Genomic DNA, 17,084 nt, shown 5'->3' with positions numbered 1-17,084 from the left:
TCAACATTTCATCAATTTAACTTTATTATTATTATTATCTTATCATTGTACCAATTGTTCTATCATCGAAAACTTAGTTTGACTTCTTACTTTCTATGAAGTGTTTCATGCGGGTGGTTCTCTTAAATTTTAGTACTTATCTGTTTAATTATTTGGGTTCATAGTGAAATCGAGATTTTATTTGCGCATCTCCAAACAGGTATTTATTATTATGCTTCTGTTTTTACTAAAATAAATATATAAAAGAACTAAATATTTTAATAATCAAAATAAATACCAAAATGAAATAGATCATTTAGCATATTTATACAAAAAAAATGTTGGTATACCTTATTTAATAATAATATGCCTCCGTAGTGTAATGGTCACCACGCTCGGCTACCGTTCTGGAGGTCCCGGGTTCGATTCCCAAGGGGGGTAAAATAAATATAAGTGATTTTTTCACTGTCATATTTATTCAATATTACCCTGGACTGGGTACCTGAAGCGGAGGGCTGATCACCTTTCCTTCGTGTGTAAACCATCAAGATAACACTGCGTTTATATGACGCAGTGCCCTATGCACCATTGGGGTGCGGATAAGGGTTAAAAAAAAAATACCATATTATTTGGATTTTCATAAATTCCATTAAGTGTATGTAAAAACCATACACAATTTTATAAAAAGGTTTTTACATACAAACGTAATACTTATTTCTGTATAAATTAAAATATTTTATTAATACCGGATTAAACCCCACATGTTGTTTATCACAATTTTTATAGATATCTTAAGAGACGAAGAGGAATTTCTTTGAGAAAGGAAATGAAATAAGTCTTGATATTTGTATGGCCTATGAACTTGTCACATGGAATATATAGAAATTTAAAAAAAAATATCGATTTACTAAATGTTCAGGCATGGCCAGTATGGTGAATGCTATGTAATGTATAAAGTGAACACTTTAAATAGTCAATGACATGTCGTACTCCTCTAAATTTCCTTATTATCTTTACAAAACTACTTTATTAATTTGATCTTCGTTTTTTTTTTGTAGACTGAATATTCGAACTGATTTGAATACAGACAGAATCTAAAAATGAGACGTTATTTGTTTTTTAGTAAAATATATAAGTAGGTCAAACATAAAATCTTAGAGCAAAAGTAATTTTCATCCCAAATAAATAGTCTCTTATACTAATCTTCAAATAGATTTTACCCAATTTTCCCAATTGAGTTTATTACTAAATCACTACCAATTTTTATTACTTTATTTTAAATAAATGTGTTTTTTAGTCCTTGTATTCTTTGGCATTTTAAAACAAATTGGAAAAAAAATATGGCTTAAAATCCTTTGTGTATATAATAATAATCATCGGTTGTTTTTTTCCTATGTAAAATGAGTTTAATATGGTGGGAATTAAAAACACGTGGAGCATCTCATAAAAGTTGAATTAATTACCGTTCAACATTACGGAAGGTCGTTTAATGTTTAATGGGTACTCTCATTAGCATACCTGTTTTTTCGATAGCTGACTGGACAAACGTGTATGAACAAAAAATTTGCGATACGAATATGAAAATGCTAAATACATATTTTTGGTATATTATTAGAATAAAACCAATATTTTTAGCTTTTCCACTTTATTTTTATTTGACCAGCGACCGGGTTTCGTCGTTACCGACATCATCTGACTGGTCTGTCTGATAGACATCAGTCAGATGATGTCGGTAACGAAGAAACCCGGTCGCTGGTCAAATAAAAATAAAGTGGAAAAGCTAAAATTATTGGTTTTAATCTAATAACGTATTAAAAATGCAATTCCATCACGAAGTGTCAGTGGATAATATAAAACATATTTTTGTATCCAATGAAATTTGAAAATTATGATTTTGATATGTAATTACAAATCATTGAGGGATTAAATATTTTTTAATACAAAGGAAAAAGAAAGTGTTAAATCTCAAATCTACAAATAATTGTACAATTTTAACGATCAGGGATTATCGCCATTGCACAATAATAACATATTAGATAATAGAAATATATTTATATTTATTAGCTATACACTCATTGATGTATTACTACTACTTTTGATTCTTATACGCATCTAATGGTGCATAGGACACTGCATTAAATGAAGGCTAGGTTATGTTAATCATTTGGGCATGGTGATGAAACCTGTTCCATTATATTTACTTTGACCCTCATTAAAATCGAACCCGGGATCTCGAGTATTGTAGTCCAAAGTACTACCCACTACGCCATAAAAGTGGACGCAGAAATAGCTGTTTTTTTTAAATTTTTTTTATTTCATAGATAGTACTTTTTTTAAATAAATTTTAATGTAAACAGAAATCATTTCAATTTCATACTGTTTTCGTAGGCCTTAGCGATGCATTATTAAAATAGTAATCAAGTTGTGATAGACCGGAGTCGAACCTAGAAAATACATATATTGCGAGTTTGACTACCACCCGACTGCGATATTGTTTTTTTTAGCGTGCATTTATCTATTTACTTTTGATAGTGTCTTCATAATACATATACTTACTATCAATTATTTTTGCTCGAATTTTTTTAATTATTGATGAATTGTTTTTTTCCTACACAAAATATCGTAGTACCAATTCATGTTTTTGAATAATATTCAATTTTTACGCACATATTAAGATTTTTCGGTTTTAATTACAGTTCTTTTTATAAATATAATTATATCGGGCATCGAAAGATAGGGTTTTAATTTATCTTTATAATTTATTATTATAAATATTCACCAATAGCGGACATATCGCTCACTCCTTTCAAGAACGTCATTAATTAAAAATACTTGATATTTCAGGAGAACGTTTTTAAAGTTTAAAAGCATAACACAATGTATTAAAAATAAATATCAAGCCACTTATTGAACTTTTTACTGTGCAACAGATCATTTTAGGTAAAACCTGAAGGTTTTTTCTCCATTTGAAAAATAACTAGTTTATTTTTTTTTAAATAATTAAACAATACCGTTTCTTCAAAATGTAAAAACAACACTTTCTGCTCTGTAGCGGGTAAATATTAAGTTAAAAATATGCCGCTTTTGCTGGGATAAAGTACATTTTCTGGGCATTCCGAAAACATGCACAACTCAAAATTGTCGATTTTTGATTTATGACGTTCTTGAAAGGAGTGAGCGATATGCACAAATTGTCTGAGAACGCTCCGATAAACACAAAAGGTAAATTAAAGGTAGGTATTGAAAATAATGTCACCCGATTTGCATACTCGCTAGCCTATTACCACAGTATGTGCTTGTGTAGATATAGTATTGTATATATATATAATATATTATCTCATGAATGTCAACAACAAAAGATGATTGACATTTTTTCAGCGTAACAGGAAGCGATTGAAACTACTAGATTAAGTATTCGTATGTGATCATCATTTGAATTTAGCCGGAAAAAGAGCTGAAAGTCAAATTACCTATTCATGGTCATTGTTTCGTCTAATTTGTTAGCAGTTTTTATTGAAAAACGCATTTACATGCTTAATTTGTTATTCTTTAAATCTCGCAGCATCCACATGTTGACAACAATTATTTACGGTAGGCTTGTCTAATGCCTAACAATAATGCTTAGAAAAAGATTCAGTAAGCTACTCAATTATTTACATAATAATTTAGAAATAGAAAAAAAAACTCATTGATTTTACACTATCTATATATGTAGTTAGTAATTAATAATTTCACATATTCCGAAAATCAACATATAGTTATTGATAAAATTGACAAAATAACATACAGTAATTGACAATTTAATTTTATTTATTTATTTCAAAATATATTACATACATAAGTCATATATATAATATTCCCGATGAGTAATTTCTATTTCTCATTTTGGGACATGGGATTAAAGGTAATAAGACTGAAACACAAATAAGAAAGTTACAAAAAAGATTTTTATTAAAACAACCAAAACTAATAATACATTGCAAAATATAAAACAATAAACAGGTATGATAAATAGGCATATTAAAAAAGGGTAAAAAGCATATTTAAAAGAAACAAATAAAAAAACCATAAGGTAAGAAGCGTGTTTAAAGGAAAACAAATGAGAAAATATAACTGAGAATACAAATGAAAAAATATAACAAACAAGAAAATATAAAATAAAAACATAAAGCAAGAAGCAAGTTTAAAGAAACAAGTGAGAAAAAACATAAGGAAAGAAGCATGTTTAAAAGAAACAAGTGAGAAAAACATAAGGTAAGAAGCATGTTTAAAAGAAGCAAAAGAGAAAATATATCTGAGAATACAGATGAGAAAATATAACAAACGAGAAAATTTAAAAAAATAGACATAAGGTAAGAAGCATATTTAAAAGAAACAAATGAGAATATATAACGCTCACTCCTTTCAACAACGTTATATATCAAAAAACTTGAGCAAAGATTTTCAGTGCAGAAGAATAATGTATGTTATTTAAAAAATGCTAATATTTCCAATTCACTTGCAAATAATCTAAAACCCGCGTTTAAATTTACAAAAGCATGAATCAAGCAATAAGAAATAATATGCTAAAACTAGTTAAGCTGATGAATCTAGAATATACTAGTTACAATGTTCTCAGATTTATTTGAATAGTTATGCATTAATCACTTTAAATGTTCCTTTATGCATGTATCCTTTTTTTGTATTTTTATTTTTAAATTAACATAATTACGTACATATGAATTATTATTGCTAGCAGACGATAGTCGACGATATCGCCGTTCGATAAACTATTTATAAAAATCAATTGATAAAGCGTCTAAATAAGTTTTAAAAAAAAACACAATTTATAATCTCAAAAATCAATCCTTCTTTACTCGCACCACATCAGGGTGAGAGGAGTATTGAATTTGCAATTTTGAATGAGCGAAAAGTTAGCCAGATCAATAGCTCGCAACACTTCAACACAGAAATAATATTTACGTGTTGAAGTGTTATCCCTGTGCCGAATATTTCTGCGTACAGACACTACGTGACGTTTGTGGAGTGATAATATTCTCTTCTTCTTATTCTACTTGGTATAGGCCTTGTGGCCTGTTTTTAGGAGGGATTAGCCTCCTGCGATGCCGATCCATCTCTTTGGTGGTTTACCTTGGGGTTGGCCGTACAGCGCAATGTAAGTGGTTCCATTCTGGATGGTACATTCTCCTAACATGCGCATACCATTGTCTCCTTCGTTACCTTCCCCACCTTACGACATCTTCGATCTCGCATATTTCCCTTATCCTGGCATGCCTTATTCTCTATCGTAGACTCTTGCCAGATATGCTTCTTAGAGTCTTCATTTCTGACACTCCAAGCGCTTTTTTGTGCCTACGGTGTCCGCTCTACTTTCGATCCCATACGTCGTGATGGGTCGCACACAAGTAATAATACATTCACTACGATAATATTATGGATTAAAATTTGATTTTATTTGCAGTTGGAGACAACATAGTACGCTGAAATGGAAGTCTCAAGATCAACAATTCATGTCTTAATATTTTCTGGGCTTATACTGACGATATTATTTACTTGTCTAGTCTCACTATGGCCCAAAATATATTTAAGCGTTTTAAAGAGTGTATGTATTGTGTATTATTTTAAAAATGTAATAATGACAATTCTCGTAATAATATTCATAGATCGAAAATATAAAGTTTATAACAAGCACATCAAAATTAAAATGGATAAACCGATTTAATACATTTTATTTAAAATATATAGGTAAAATCTATATCTTAAAAGTCATATATATCAAATATCTTTGATTGAATAATGGAGTTGGTCAAGTTTGTTTTGGAGTTACTTACATATTGCAAGCTTAAAAGCAAACTGACCTAACAAAATGTCAGTTATGTTAGAATGTTACTTGTGTCCGAAGGCTATGTTGTCCACGTTGGCTTTCGGACAGACTAACAACGCATGTGTTTGGTATTTTGTGTTGGTGTAAGTGTGTAAATTTTGGTATGGTTGCGGTGCATAATTTTGTTTGCATTCTAAAGAAGTGATTGGTTTGGTAAAGAGAGATTGTTCCGATGCTAAAATTTCTGTAAGTAATAAGTGTAATGTTTATATTTAAATTAGATAAAAGGCATTATACACACAGTGAAATATCATGTAGCAAAAAATACATTTTAAATGTTGTTTATAATACATAATTTATAAATGTTATATGCATGTATTTATACATTATATAATTATTTTGCACAGTCAGATACTGCTTTGATAATTCAGTAGACTGCCTTGATCTACACGTACAACCTTCGATATTTGTAGTTAGGAGTTAGCAAAGACTGGATACAATTTAAAATATAATGGAAACTATCTATTATTATTACGTACTGCCAAATTCATTGTAGGTATAGAAGTTCCGAACCAGTAAAAAAATACCTTCGTTAAGGATGTGAAATTGCCTATGCCAATAATTTAGCTATAGCAGGAATAACCCACGAAGCCTCATAATACAGGCTCGTATAGTAACAAAAAATGGGATGCATGAAAAAAACACATCACGATCTCTGCCTCTAAACTGGTTATCCTCCAGGGTTGCAATAACAAACACATTAACTATACAATATAGGAACATAGCTTGACTTATTTTTATTTTACTTTTTCGGCATCATTAACTTGCAGACAATAAGAATTAAGGTATAAAATTCTAAAGTCTCGCAGTTAGAAATAAAAATCCATTATTAAAGTTCATTAATATATTTGTCCGCCTCCGTAGTGTAATGGTCAGCATGCTCGGCTACCGTTCTGGAGGTCCCGGGTTCGATTCCCAAGGGGGGTAAAATAAATATAAGTGATTTTTTCACTGTAATATTTATTCAATATTATTACCCTGGACTGGTTGGTACCTGAAGCGGAGGGCTGATCACCTTTCCTTCATGTGTAAAACGATCAAGATAACACTGCGTTTATATGACGCAGTGCCCTATGCATCATTGGGGTGCGGATAAGGGTTTTAATAAAATAATAATAATATATTTTTAGTTTAAAATTCACTTCGTAAATACGACTTCTTAAAATCTATTGTGACACGTGTTTCAAAGCTTTCCGAATCATTTTCAAACACCGTCACTATAGATTTTCGCGATTCACTAAGTGAAATTTAAATTAAAAATGGATATACCTTCACGAAGTGACTGCCGAATCAATTAATGAAATTAATTAATCTGAACCGCGTAGATAAATGGTTTGTAATGTCACCCCAGAATGTATGTAATGAAATAGGTTTTCCATGAAAAACATAATTTACTTGGAAATTAACTATGGCCAAAGCTTTTCAAGTTTTTTCTATATAAAGGTATGTAATTTCAATTGCCAAAATATTTGAAAAAATTATCGAAAAATATTTTTAAACATCACCTTTTTATAATTTTCTTATTGATATTAGCTAGGCTTTTGGCTATTGCTATATTTGTATTTTTTGTGAATATTTTTATTTTCAGAAGTTTTGAATACGTGCAGTCCACAATTACAAAAGGAGATTTAAGTATTAAGTTATATTCGTGTTTATTATATTATATTTATGTACATATAAATATTAAATGAAAATTATATACATATGTGTATAGTCTCACTATTTTATTATTATTCCAGAATCTCATTTTGACGGAAAAGTCGATGAGTTATGATATGTGGAAGGAAACTCCGTTTCCTCAATATATGGAAATATTTTTGTACAACTTCACTAATGTCGAAGATGTATTGAATAACACGGAAATCAAACCTCATTTTGAAGAAACAGGGCCGTATGTTTTCAAGGAACATCATATAAAAGTAAGTCATAAATGTCTATAATTACAATGTGTATAATTAAATGAAAGAACACGTCAAGAAAATTAACTTAAATATAAATAATAAGAGCTGTCCTAAAATTTAACTTCTCTGATTGCAAGCTTACTTGAATTCTAAGAAAATCGAATTACTAATTATATAACTATGTATAGTTATACCTTGACTGAATGAGTTTTCGTTCAGTGACATATCTCGTAAACAAATTGCTGTAGGTCATTTTTTTTTCATATAAATTAATTGGAATACCATTAATTCATTACATCACGAAATATCACATTCACTTCAAAGGAAAGCGAAAACATAGTTATGATAGTTAACTAATGAAAAGGAAACATTTTAAAAACTAAAATTACATTAACAAATAAAATAACCTGCTAAAATTTGTCATTCACCTACCAATATTGGGAATTCTAAAAACCAAAATGAGATAATATTTGCTCATAAAATTTCCTGTTATACATTGATTTATCTTCGAAGGCTAAATTAAAAGTGCTAATGGGATATTTGGGGAAAATGTGCGCAAATTATTTGCACAGAATAATACAAACTTGACACTTTAAAATATTTTTGTTGATGCATAATTTCCGTGTTTAATAATGTCTAATTGTAATTTAAAACAGCATCAATTTCACTAATTTAAATTTGTTATTACTAGCGTAAGAAGTTTTCCGCCTCCGTAGTGTAGTGGTTAGTGTGTTTGTCTACTGTGCTGGAGAAGTCCTGGGTTCAACTCGCAAGGGGTCATGAAAAACATAATAACCTTAGGACACAACATACGAAATGAATGATTAAAACAACACTTCATCCATACGACCCAGTGTTCTATGCACCATTGGGAGTGAATAATTATAAGTCATAAATTTCACGATTTAACTCCTTATGTATTATTTACATTATATGTTGACATCTCGACATAGATGAAGAAGAATATGGAAGTCTGTGCATTTACAGGGCTTACGACCGTCATAGGCTGGTTCAAGTGATCACTATACACACGTGTAACATTCACCAATTCTACTCATGATTAATAACCACACTACTCAAATTCTTGAAACTTCTAGATATATTGATAGAACTCGAAACACAGTGTTTGACTTCACTAGACACATCTATGGTGGGATGAGGGAAGCTTTTATTAAGCAGAATCTCTTTTATTTGTCTGTGAGGTTCGAATCCTGGATTATATTCGTATACTTGAGAAACGCTACAAAACATAATTTTTATTTTTGCTTATAATTTGACCAGTTAATTTGTTTTACTTACGGTCGTAAACCCTGTAAATGCCCAGACTTCCATATTCTTGTTCATCTATGTTGAGATGTCAAAAAATAATGTAAAAAATAACTCCTAGTTGGATATTATCCAGATTTGGACACACTGAAAATGTTGTTTGTATTTTGATTATGACTGTAATAATAAATAATTCTCAGGTAAACACAACGTGGAATGATAATGGAACAGTGACATTCTACCAGAAAAGAGTTTGGAACTATGCAGATGAATTATCCAAAGGGAATTTATCAGATAAAATCACTAACATCAACATGATTGCTACCGTAAGTTATGTTTTGTAATTATAAAACAAATCAATAAATACAATGCAATGTTTATTTACCCTTTGTACCAACCAACTATTTGATATCTAGTCAACAGAGATTACAGGTGAATTGTGAAATCACAAGACATTTTAGGGCATCTAATAGGGTTATCATAAAGATAATGAGTAATACATTTTGAAACATTAAGAGAGTACCTACCTATTAATTTTCATTTTGTAGACTGCCAGCTATTTTGTACGCAACAAGTCACCCCTTCATCGTGCCATGGTGAATGGAGCCCTAAAGAAATATTCGGAAGGGGTGACTGTGACCAAAACTGTGAGAGAACTCCTATTCGACGGCTATGAAGATAGACTCTTGACTATGATGGCCAACATGAGCATACCAAATGTGCAGCTGCCATTTGACAAGTTTGGATGGTTTTATGGGGTATGAACAATGATAAAAAGCTTTTCGTTACCTTCTATAAATTATATCATCAAAATGTAATATGACTGCCAACTACAAGATAACTTGTAGATCGCATTCTTTACTAGGACGCTGACTACGAGTTATCTCATACCGTGTTTACTTACCATATTCGTGCAGCTACGATAAAATTCCTAGTATATCAGTGCTAATATGGATAGATGGCTTTTGGAAAGAGAACTAAAAATCAATGCTGGCTTGCATTTTTTTTTTCTTAAGGAATATAACCCGCAAAGCCTCTATTTGAAGCTTGTCTGCAGCTAGGATAGTAAGGATAGGGAAGGTAAAAGTGAAAAAGTACACCATAAACACCCAGACCAATTGAAAATAAATCTTTCTTCAATTTACTTTGCAATTGGCGGGAATCGAACTCGCGACGCCAGTTTCGCAGTCGAGCGTCTACCTAACTACGCCACGGCACCTGAAATACCACTATTATGTACTATAATTAGAGTGTTTAATAATATAAAATGATTAAATGAAATTGGCTTTTTAGACCGGAATTCTGAAAATTGTCATGACAGTCAATGTGTTAAAAAAGAATGTATTAAAACCTTTTTCAGATCTTCATTTGTAATCTAGTATAGAATAAATAACATTCATTCAATGTCTCTAAAAGCTTTTTTCAACAAAGGGTAATTCTACTTTTTTGACAAAACTTTCCCTTATATATTTAGAATTTTAGTAATACACTTGGGTCTCTTTTTATGCGATAGATACGTTCCATGGGGAGTCGCATACAAAACTGGGGTATTGGTTCCATTATTTTTAAAAACTGCATAACTTCAAATCAACACGATAGAATATACCAAAAATCGCATAAAATCAGTTCATAAAAAAATCATAAAAATGAAAATAGAAGAGCTTTTTCCTTAATCAAATATCCACATATAGGAAATCGAGATACATCTTCAATCCAAATTACAAGTGCTTTTTCTGTTTTTTCAATAAAGTATCTCTGGAATACGATGTAAGATTTGAGCTTAACTTTGTGCCAGTGACACAATCACACTTTAACAGTTGTAACCGGCACCAGTTAAAATTTTAGATTTTTTATGCGAGTTCACATAAAAAAGACTTGAACTACATACAAAAATAAGGGATAGGTTCCATAACATTGGAAAATCGCATAAAAAAGATTCGCATAAAAACAGACCCAAGTGTATATGTCCCTTAAATTTAAGTATCTTATGCATGTAATCTTTGTTGCAAATAAATATAAATTGAAAATAAAAATTAAATACAAAAAATATGTGAGCTAATTACATAAATCATCATTAAAACTATGTTGTTGCTGCACTAAATTATCAACTATTTTGATGTTGAAGAAATACAAAATACAGGAAATACGAATTACTTTTTATTTAGCGTAATGGAAGTGACACATTTGACGGCCTATTCACCATGCACACCGGGTCAGAAGACATTGAGAAACTGGGATCTATGGACACGTGGAACAGTAAGGATCATGTGGATTTCTATGATGGCGAGTGTGGACAACTTCTGGGGTCTGCTGGGGAATTATTTCCACCCAGCATGGACCCTCAGAATATATCTATTTTTGCACCAGATGTTTGTTCGTAAGTGTTTTTTTTTATTATTATTAAAATAAATAAATAGTTAATTGCATACATTTAAGGTGATTAGTCCTGCGCTTTAGATACTTATCCTAATACTACTGACCCTTATCTGCACTCAATGGTGCATGGTGCATAAATTTATGCAATGTTAATTTTGATTATTTATTGTATGAACACAATGTAACCAGTCCTATGGTTCAGGGTAATATTAAATAAATATTAAAGTTATCAATATAAATATATTTCGACTCTCCTGAGACCTCCAACACCAAAGCCAAACATTCTAACTGCCACGCTATGAAGATGGGCGAAATTTGACAACAGCCAATTAAAAACAAAATGAAGTGAAATAACATTTATGTTATTTATGTATGGATCTCGTGATGCTTATACATCATACTATCTGCTACACTATGGAAGGAAAATTTAAATATTTATTTATTACAAAATGTATTTTCCAGTTCTATTACCTTGAATCGCGATGGTAGCAAGGAAGTGAAAGGAGTTGAAGGTGCTTCCTTCAAGGGAGATGCTACTCTATTTGACAATGGAGTCAACTATCCGGACCAGGCTTGCTACTGTCACGCGGGAGATGTGTGCACAGACGCAGGGACCAGGAACATCTCACAATGTAAATTTGGAGCGCCTGCCTTTGTGTCGTATCCACATTTCCATCTTGCGCACCCCAGTTATTTAGACCGAATTGACGGTATAGTACCTGACGAGTAAGTAGATACAAATATAAGTGCTTAGAACATTTCCTGTCATGTTTTTTCTTTAAAAATTTAGTCGATTAAACCACAAGGGAGATTTAATTCCATAACATTTACAATATTTTGAGTGTATCTAAATTTTTGTTCACAAATGATGGATTTACAAGAGTTGTTTATCTCAAAATTGTTAGTGATATCTCAGGATAGATAAAGGAGTTTTTTGAAATATGTGTATATAGTCTGGGTATTTAAACAATTTATAACCCGTCATTGGGTAGTTAAAGTGATCACTATATACACTGCAATATTTACTGTTCTACCCACAATTTACAATCACATTACTCAAATTTCAGAAAGTTTTCACTGTGAATAAAATGTAATTTTTTTGTCACTATGTTGACATTCTTTGAAAATCTTTTTTAGGAAAAATGATGGTTTTGAACTAGTCTTGGAACTTAGCAGTGGTATACCACTTTATGCAAAAGCACAACTTCAAATCAATGTACTCGTTCAACATATTCCTGGAATAACGTGAGTATGAATTTGTATAAATAAAAATGAATAAGTTAATAACACAGGACTGTATTCTAGGGACAAATTTGGAGGCTGTTACATGTGACAAACGAAAAAGGGTGTCAATATGATTACCACTGCAGTTTTGAATACCACAGATTTTCTAACAAATATTATCATATCTCAATTATTCTAAGAGATATGTTTCCATGATTGGCACTGCTAAAAACATATATTTTTTTAATAAAATGAACATAAATCAGTATGTGTACCGTAGAACGAGGCTACTTGAACTTTGATGTGTTACTTGAGCCCAGTACAAAAAAAATATTTAGATCGTGGTATCGATCAAAGTTGTCCGCCTCCGTAGTGTAATGGTCAGCACGCTCGGCTACCGTTCTGGAGGTCCCCGGTTCGATTCCCAAGGGGGGTAAAATAAATATAAGTGATTTTTTTTCGCTGTAATATTTATTCAATATTACCATGGACTGGTACCTGAAGCGGAGGGCTGATCACCTTTCCTTCATGTGTAAACGATCAAGATAACACTGCGTTTATATGACACAGTGCCCTATGCACCATTGGGGTGCGGATAAGGGTTCAAAAAAAAAAAAAAATCGATCAAAGTATCATAACAATAAGTGTCACCTGTTAGGGAAACAATTAATCATGTCGATACATTCATTATTGTAGACCAAATACAGATTTATTTATTTTTTGTACTGGGCTCAAGTAACACATCAGAGTTTTTAAATGGCCGGCATTGTGAGCACAAAAATGCTAATGCATGTTGTAGTAGTCCAAAAGTAAAATACGTATATAATTGATCTCGTTTGTTTTCAGGTATTTTTCAAAATTGCCTGATAAAATCTATATCCCGGTGCTGTGGTTCCGACAGGAAATAAACATATCTGATGAATTGGCAAATCAGGCTAACTTAGTTGTTACAGTGGACAGAGTAGTACCTAGTATTTTCTACTTTATCGCAGCTTTAGGAGCTGTTATATGCATCATTGGTACTGTTTTCCTCATACAACTTCGTCTGGCCGGTCCACAAATTGTAAACAAATGAGCTTATGTTGTAAATTGCTCATTGTTTTAAAAATATTTACATAAATAAGAATGTTATAAAAGTTTATAATACAAGTAAAATATAACCGTTTTTCAATAAACTTTGTTGGCCTGCCTTATTTACTTTTTTATTTTTAATTCTTTATAGTTTGGTCCATTTCCATTAGAGTTTCCCCACATACTCTACGATTGGTACTATTGGGTATGTTACTGAAAGTGATCACTTTATACACTGCAACATACATCATTCTACTAATGATTGACAACCACATTACACAGATTTTGTAAATTATAAGTACATATGTTGCATGTGGCAAACTTAAGTTACTCAAATCATCCAATGACAGGTTGTAAACAGCTTAAATACCCAGAAATATATATTTCCATCTTATTATACTTCATCTATGTCGAGATATCAATAAAAAAATTATATAAATAACTCCCATGTGGAGCAAATCTAGCATTTGTGGATAAAAATTTGGACACACTCAAAATATCAACTTTTCAAAGTTGTTATAAATAAAAACACATCATTATTGTATAAAATGGCTATATTTAAATTCACTCTTTTTTTACAAAATACTTATAAATTTGGAAAAAAATATGTAATCCAGTGTACAATTCTCTCTGTAATATAGAAACTGTTGGAAATGATTAATATTATACATCGTTATTGAACACCTCAACACGGAATACACAAGGCACTTGGCCGCAAGTCTCGCATTGAGACACTTCTAAAAAATTCAAACAGCTAAATTACTGTAATTGAAACTAATTCCATCTATTGCAACGCACTATAAACTGCAAAACAAAACCATGTATTTTAGTAAATTTTCTTAAAATAAATTACATTTTAGTTGGTTATCTACCATAGCATTCAATATAGCAAAGGGGAACATTTGTAGTGGCAGTTGAGCATTCATTGTTATTAAACAAATTTGACTTTACAATTTCTACAGTTGGCAATACAAATTACAAAGATAACCAACTTTACCATAATCATTGCCATTATTTCAATAAAACAGTTAGATAGGTCAAATAGATATTATGCATAACTTAATGTAAATTATATTATCTTTTACTAAGTAATATTGTGAAAAAAAAATATGAAGGATCATGCTGAGGATAGTTTGCAACTTGTTGCTATAAATATAAATTATGAACAAACTACCCTTTGTATTATTTTATTTTACAAGCAATGAATTTATTGACTGGCAATTAAATACATGGCTACCAATGTGAAAAATTTAATTAAATTCATCAAACATCATTTCTGATAATCATTAAATATTTTGATTATAATTTATCATCATCCAATTACAATTGAAAATTATAGGCGTGTATTACTTTATGTATGTACATATATGTATTTTTATAGCAAGGTTTTGTTCTGCAGTTCTCCAAATTTAACCCTTTCCGGTCCCTCAAAAAATTCAATAAATTCCAGGTAGACAGCAACATTCCATTAAGAAAAAATCACTTGTCCTCGGCTCCACATACTGTTGTAATAGATACAAGTGAAAAAATGTGAGCTTGCATTTTAACTAAACAATACTAATGATGAAAAAAAGTCAAATAATATTTGACATGGGACCTAGAAGTAAAAAATCGATGACGAACGAGATTCGACATTGGACCAGGAAGGGTTAGCACATGGAGGGGTTGAAATGAAAAGGCTTTATCTATATTTCATTCAAAATTAATACAAAATATGTACACCAGTTAATAAAACGGGAGAAAGATGCTGTCTACAATAGATCATCGTGTCTTGTATATAATATATTACCTTAAACACTATTAAATGGTAAAAATATTACATTTTAAGTATGCAAAGTAATAAATCTTTGCATTGTTTCATATATAAATATAATAATTGCAGTGCTAATTGATGTAAGGAAATATCTTAGGCCGACTTAGCATGGAGTAAAACAGAAAATACAAAGAAAACTTTCTAAAAGAAAAGGCGGTAAATGCGCTAATTCAAAAAACCTGAAATGATTGCAAGATAAGAAGGCTATTCAAAAATATGTACTAATAATACTGTTTATAAATTTGATGGAAAATCGGATGGAGAATATAATTTGCAACTACTAAATTCCGCTGTCTATTATTTTAAGATGATAATCTTAAAATTATTTCTTATTAAATATTAATTGTGTCAAATTTTAAAAAAAATTGGGGATAATTTTTATACATTTAAATTAAGCTGTTTATATCCTTTTTGATTTCCAGCGTTGCAATGTTCATTTGATAGAACATGCCAAAGAGATTCACCAGGAAAGTAAAATTACAGATTGTATAATTTTGAGTTAAGAGTAAAAAAAAAAGCCTTAATCTATGTCAGCGTAACACATTTATGTATGTTGTATACAGGTACTCATTTACATCGTGATTTTGTAAAAAAAAAGAGATTATACCTCTACAAATACTCAACCAATAATACTATACAAATAGAAAATACATCATTAAATTAAATCTTGTACAAAATAAAATGGACGGAAAATCAATGAGAAAATGCAATAAAAATAAGAATAGGTACACACAAAAGAAACGCATTTCTAAATCAAGAAAACTTTTAAAAACTAAAGGTCTAAGTGCCGTGGAAACTAGGCTAGACTATGGAATGGGTCTACACTAATCAAACCTAAATACAAATTAATATATAAATCTTTTATTTAAAAAAATGGCCTACATTATAAAATTCATCTCAGCCAATAATAAATCTAATACATATCTCAAAAAGTACGTAGAAATAATTGCTCATTTGTAAAATGCTTTGAGCTTTGATAATCCGTTATCATTAAACATACATATTATCATGTGTAATGATTTATATATTGTAAGTCAGCTATAATGGCCGTAGTTATTATTAAATATAAAGAGATTCCAAAGAAAAAAAGCCATATTGTGAAATAAATCGAATATCATATGCACTACTTCAGCAAAGAGTTTCACAAATAACAATTTGGCCATGATTTTGTAAGAATTTGGCATATGGAAGTTACTTAAATATGTATGTGAACACATGAACATGAAGTATGCCTCAGGAAAAAAAGATAATACATAATGGCAACATTGGAAGTACAAAACCTGCCACGATAATATTTAATAATATTTTGTACTATGTATGCAAATTTAATTCAATTACATAAAATTTATTAATATCATTTGTTATTTCAATCTATTCATTTTTAAAAATACAAACCAAATGTAACTTAATCAATCAATACATACTTAAGTGGTGATTTTTTTTAGATATACATTTTCTAAAAATGAATTGTTGATGATTTGTTAGCAATTAGTCACTCCCTTAGTGCTTGTTTGTTCAATAGACCGAAAATGTTTAGCAAAAAGCATTTTAAACATTTTTTTACTAAGCA

At 30.4% G+C, this 17,084-nt stretch overlaps 1 protein-coding gene across 2 annotated transcripts; it reads left to right on the top strand.

Moving 5' to 3' along the window:
* Positions 1-5,847: 5,847 nt before the first annotated feature.
* Positions 5,848-13,823, top strand: LOC148304399 (protein croquemort-like). Of its 2 annotated transcripts, XM_088268388.1 has the most exons (8): positions 5,848-6,049; positions 7,603-7,782; positions 9,231-9,356; positions 9,579-9,788; positions 11,196-11,407; positions 11,869-12,132; positions 12,544-12,651; positions 13,477-13,823. In XM_088268388.1, the coding sequence occupies exons 2-8, from the start codon at positions 7,627-7,629 to the stop codon at positions 13,703-13,705; spliced, it is 1,305 nt and encodes a 434-aa protein (XP_088124514.1). In that variant the 5' UTR covers positions 5,848-6,049; positions 7,603-7,626; the 3' UTR covers positions 13,706-13,823. The 2 variants fall into 2 exon arrangements, with proteins under 2 accessions (XP_088124514.1, XP_088124513.1); XM_088268387.1 differs by lacking the exon at positions 5,848-6,049 and having other exon boundaries at positions 7,539-7,782.
* Positions 13,824-17,084: the final 3,261 nt, after the last annotated feature.

The sequence above is a fragment of the Brachycentrus maculatus genome, unplaced genomic scaffold (assembly GCF_059751285.1).
Source record: "Brachycentrus maculatus isolate JH-2025_06_01 unplaced genomic scaffold, ASM5975128v1 h1tg000322l, whole genome shotgun sequence".
Lineage (NCBI taxonomy): Eukaryota > Metazoa > Arthropoda > Insecta > Trichoptera > Brachycentridae > Brachycentrus > Brachycentrus maculatus.
Note: the sequence above shows the minus strand (reverse complement) of the source record. Positions and strands in the feature narration are given on the sequence as shown.

Excerpts from the sequence above, each read along its gene's own strand:
- LOC148304399 (XM_088268388.1), top strand. The coding sequence starts at position 7,627 with ATGAGTTATGATATGTGGAAGGAAACTCCGTTTCCTCAATATATGGAA. Across the intron at positions 9,357-9,578 it reads ACATCAACATGATTGCTACC|ACTGCCAGCTATTTTGTACG; the intron begins GTAAGTTATGTT and ends TTCATTTTGTAG. Across the intron at positions 11,408-11,868 it reads TTTGCACCAGATGTTTGTTC|TTCTATTACCTTGAATCGCG; the intron begins GTAAGTGTTTTT and ends TGTATTTTCCAG.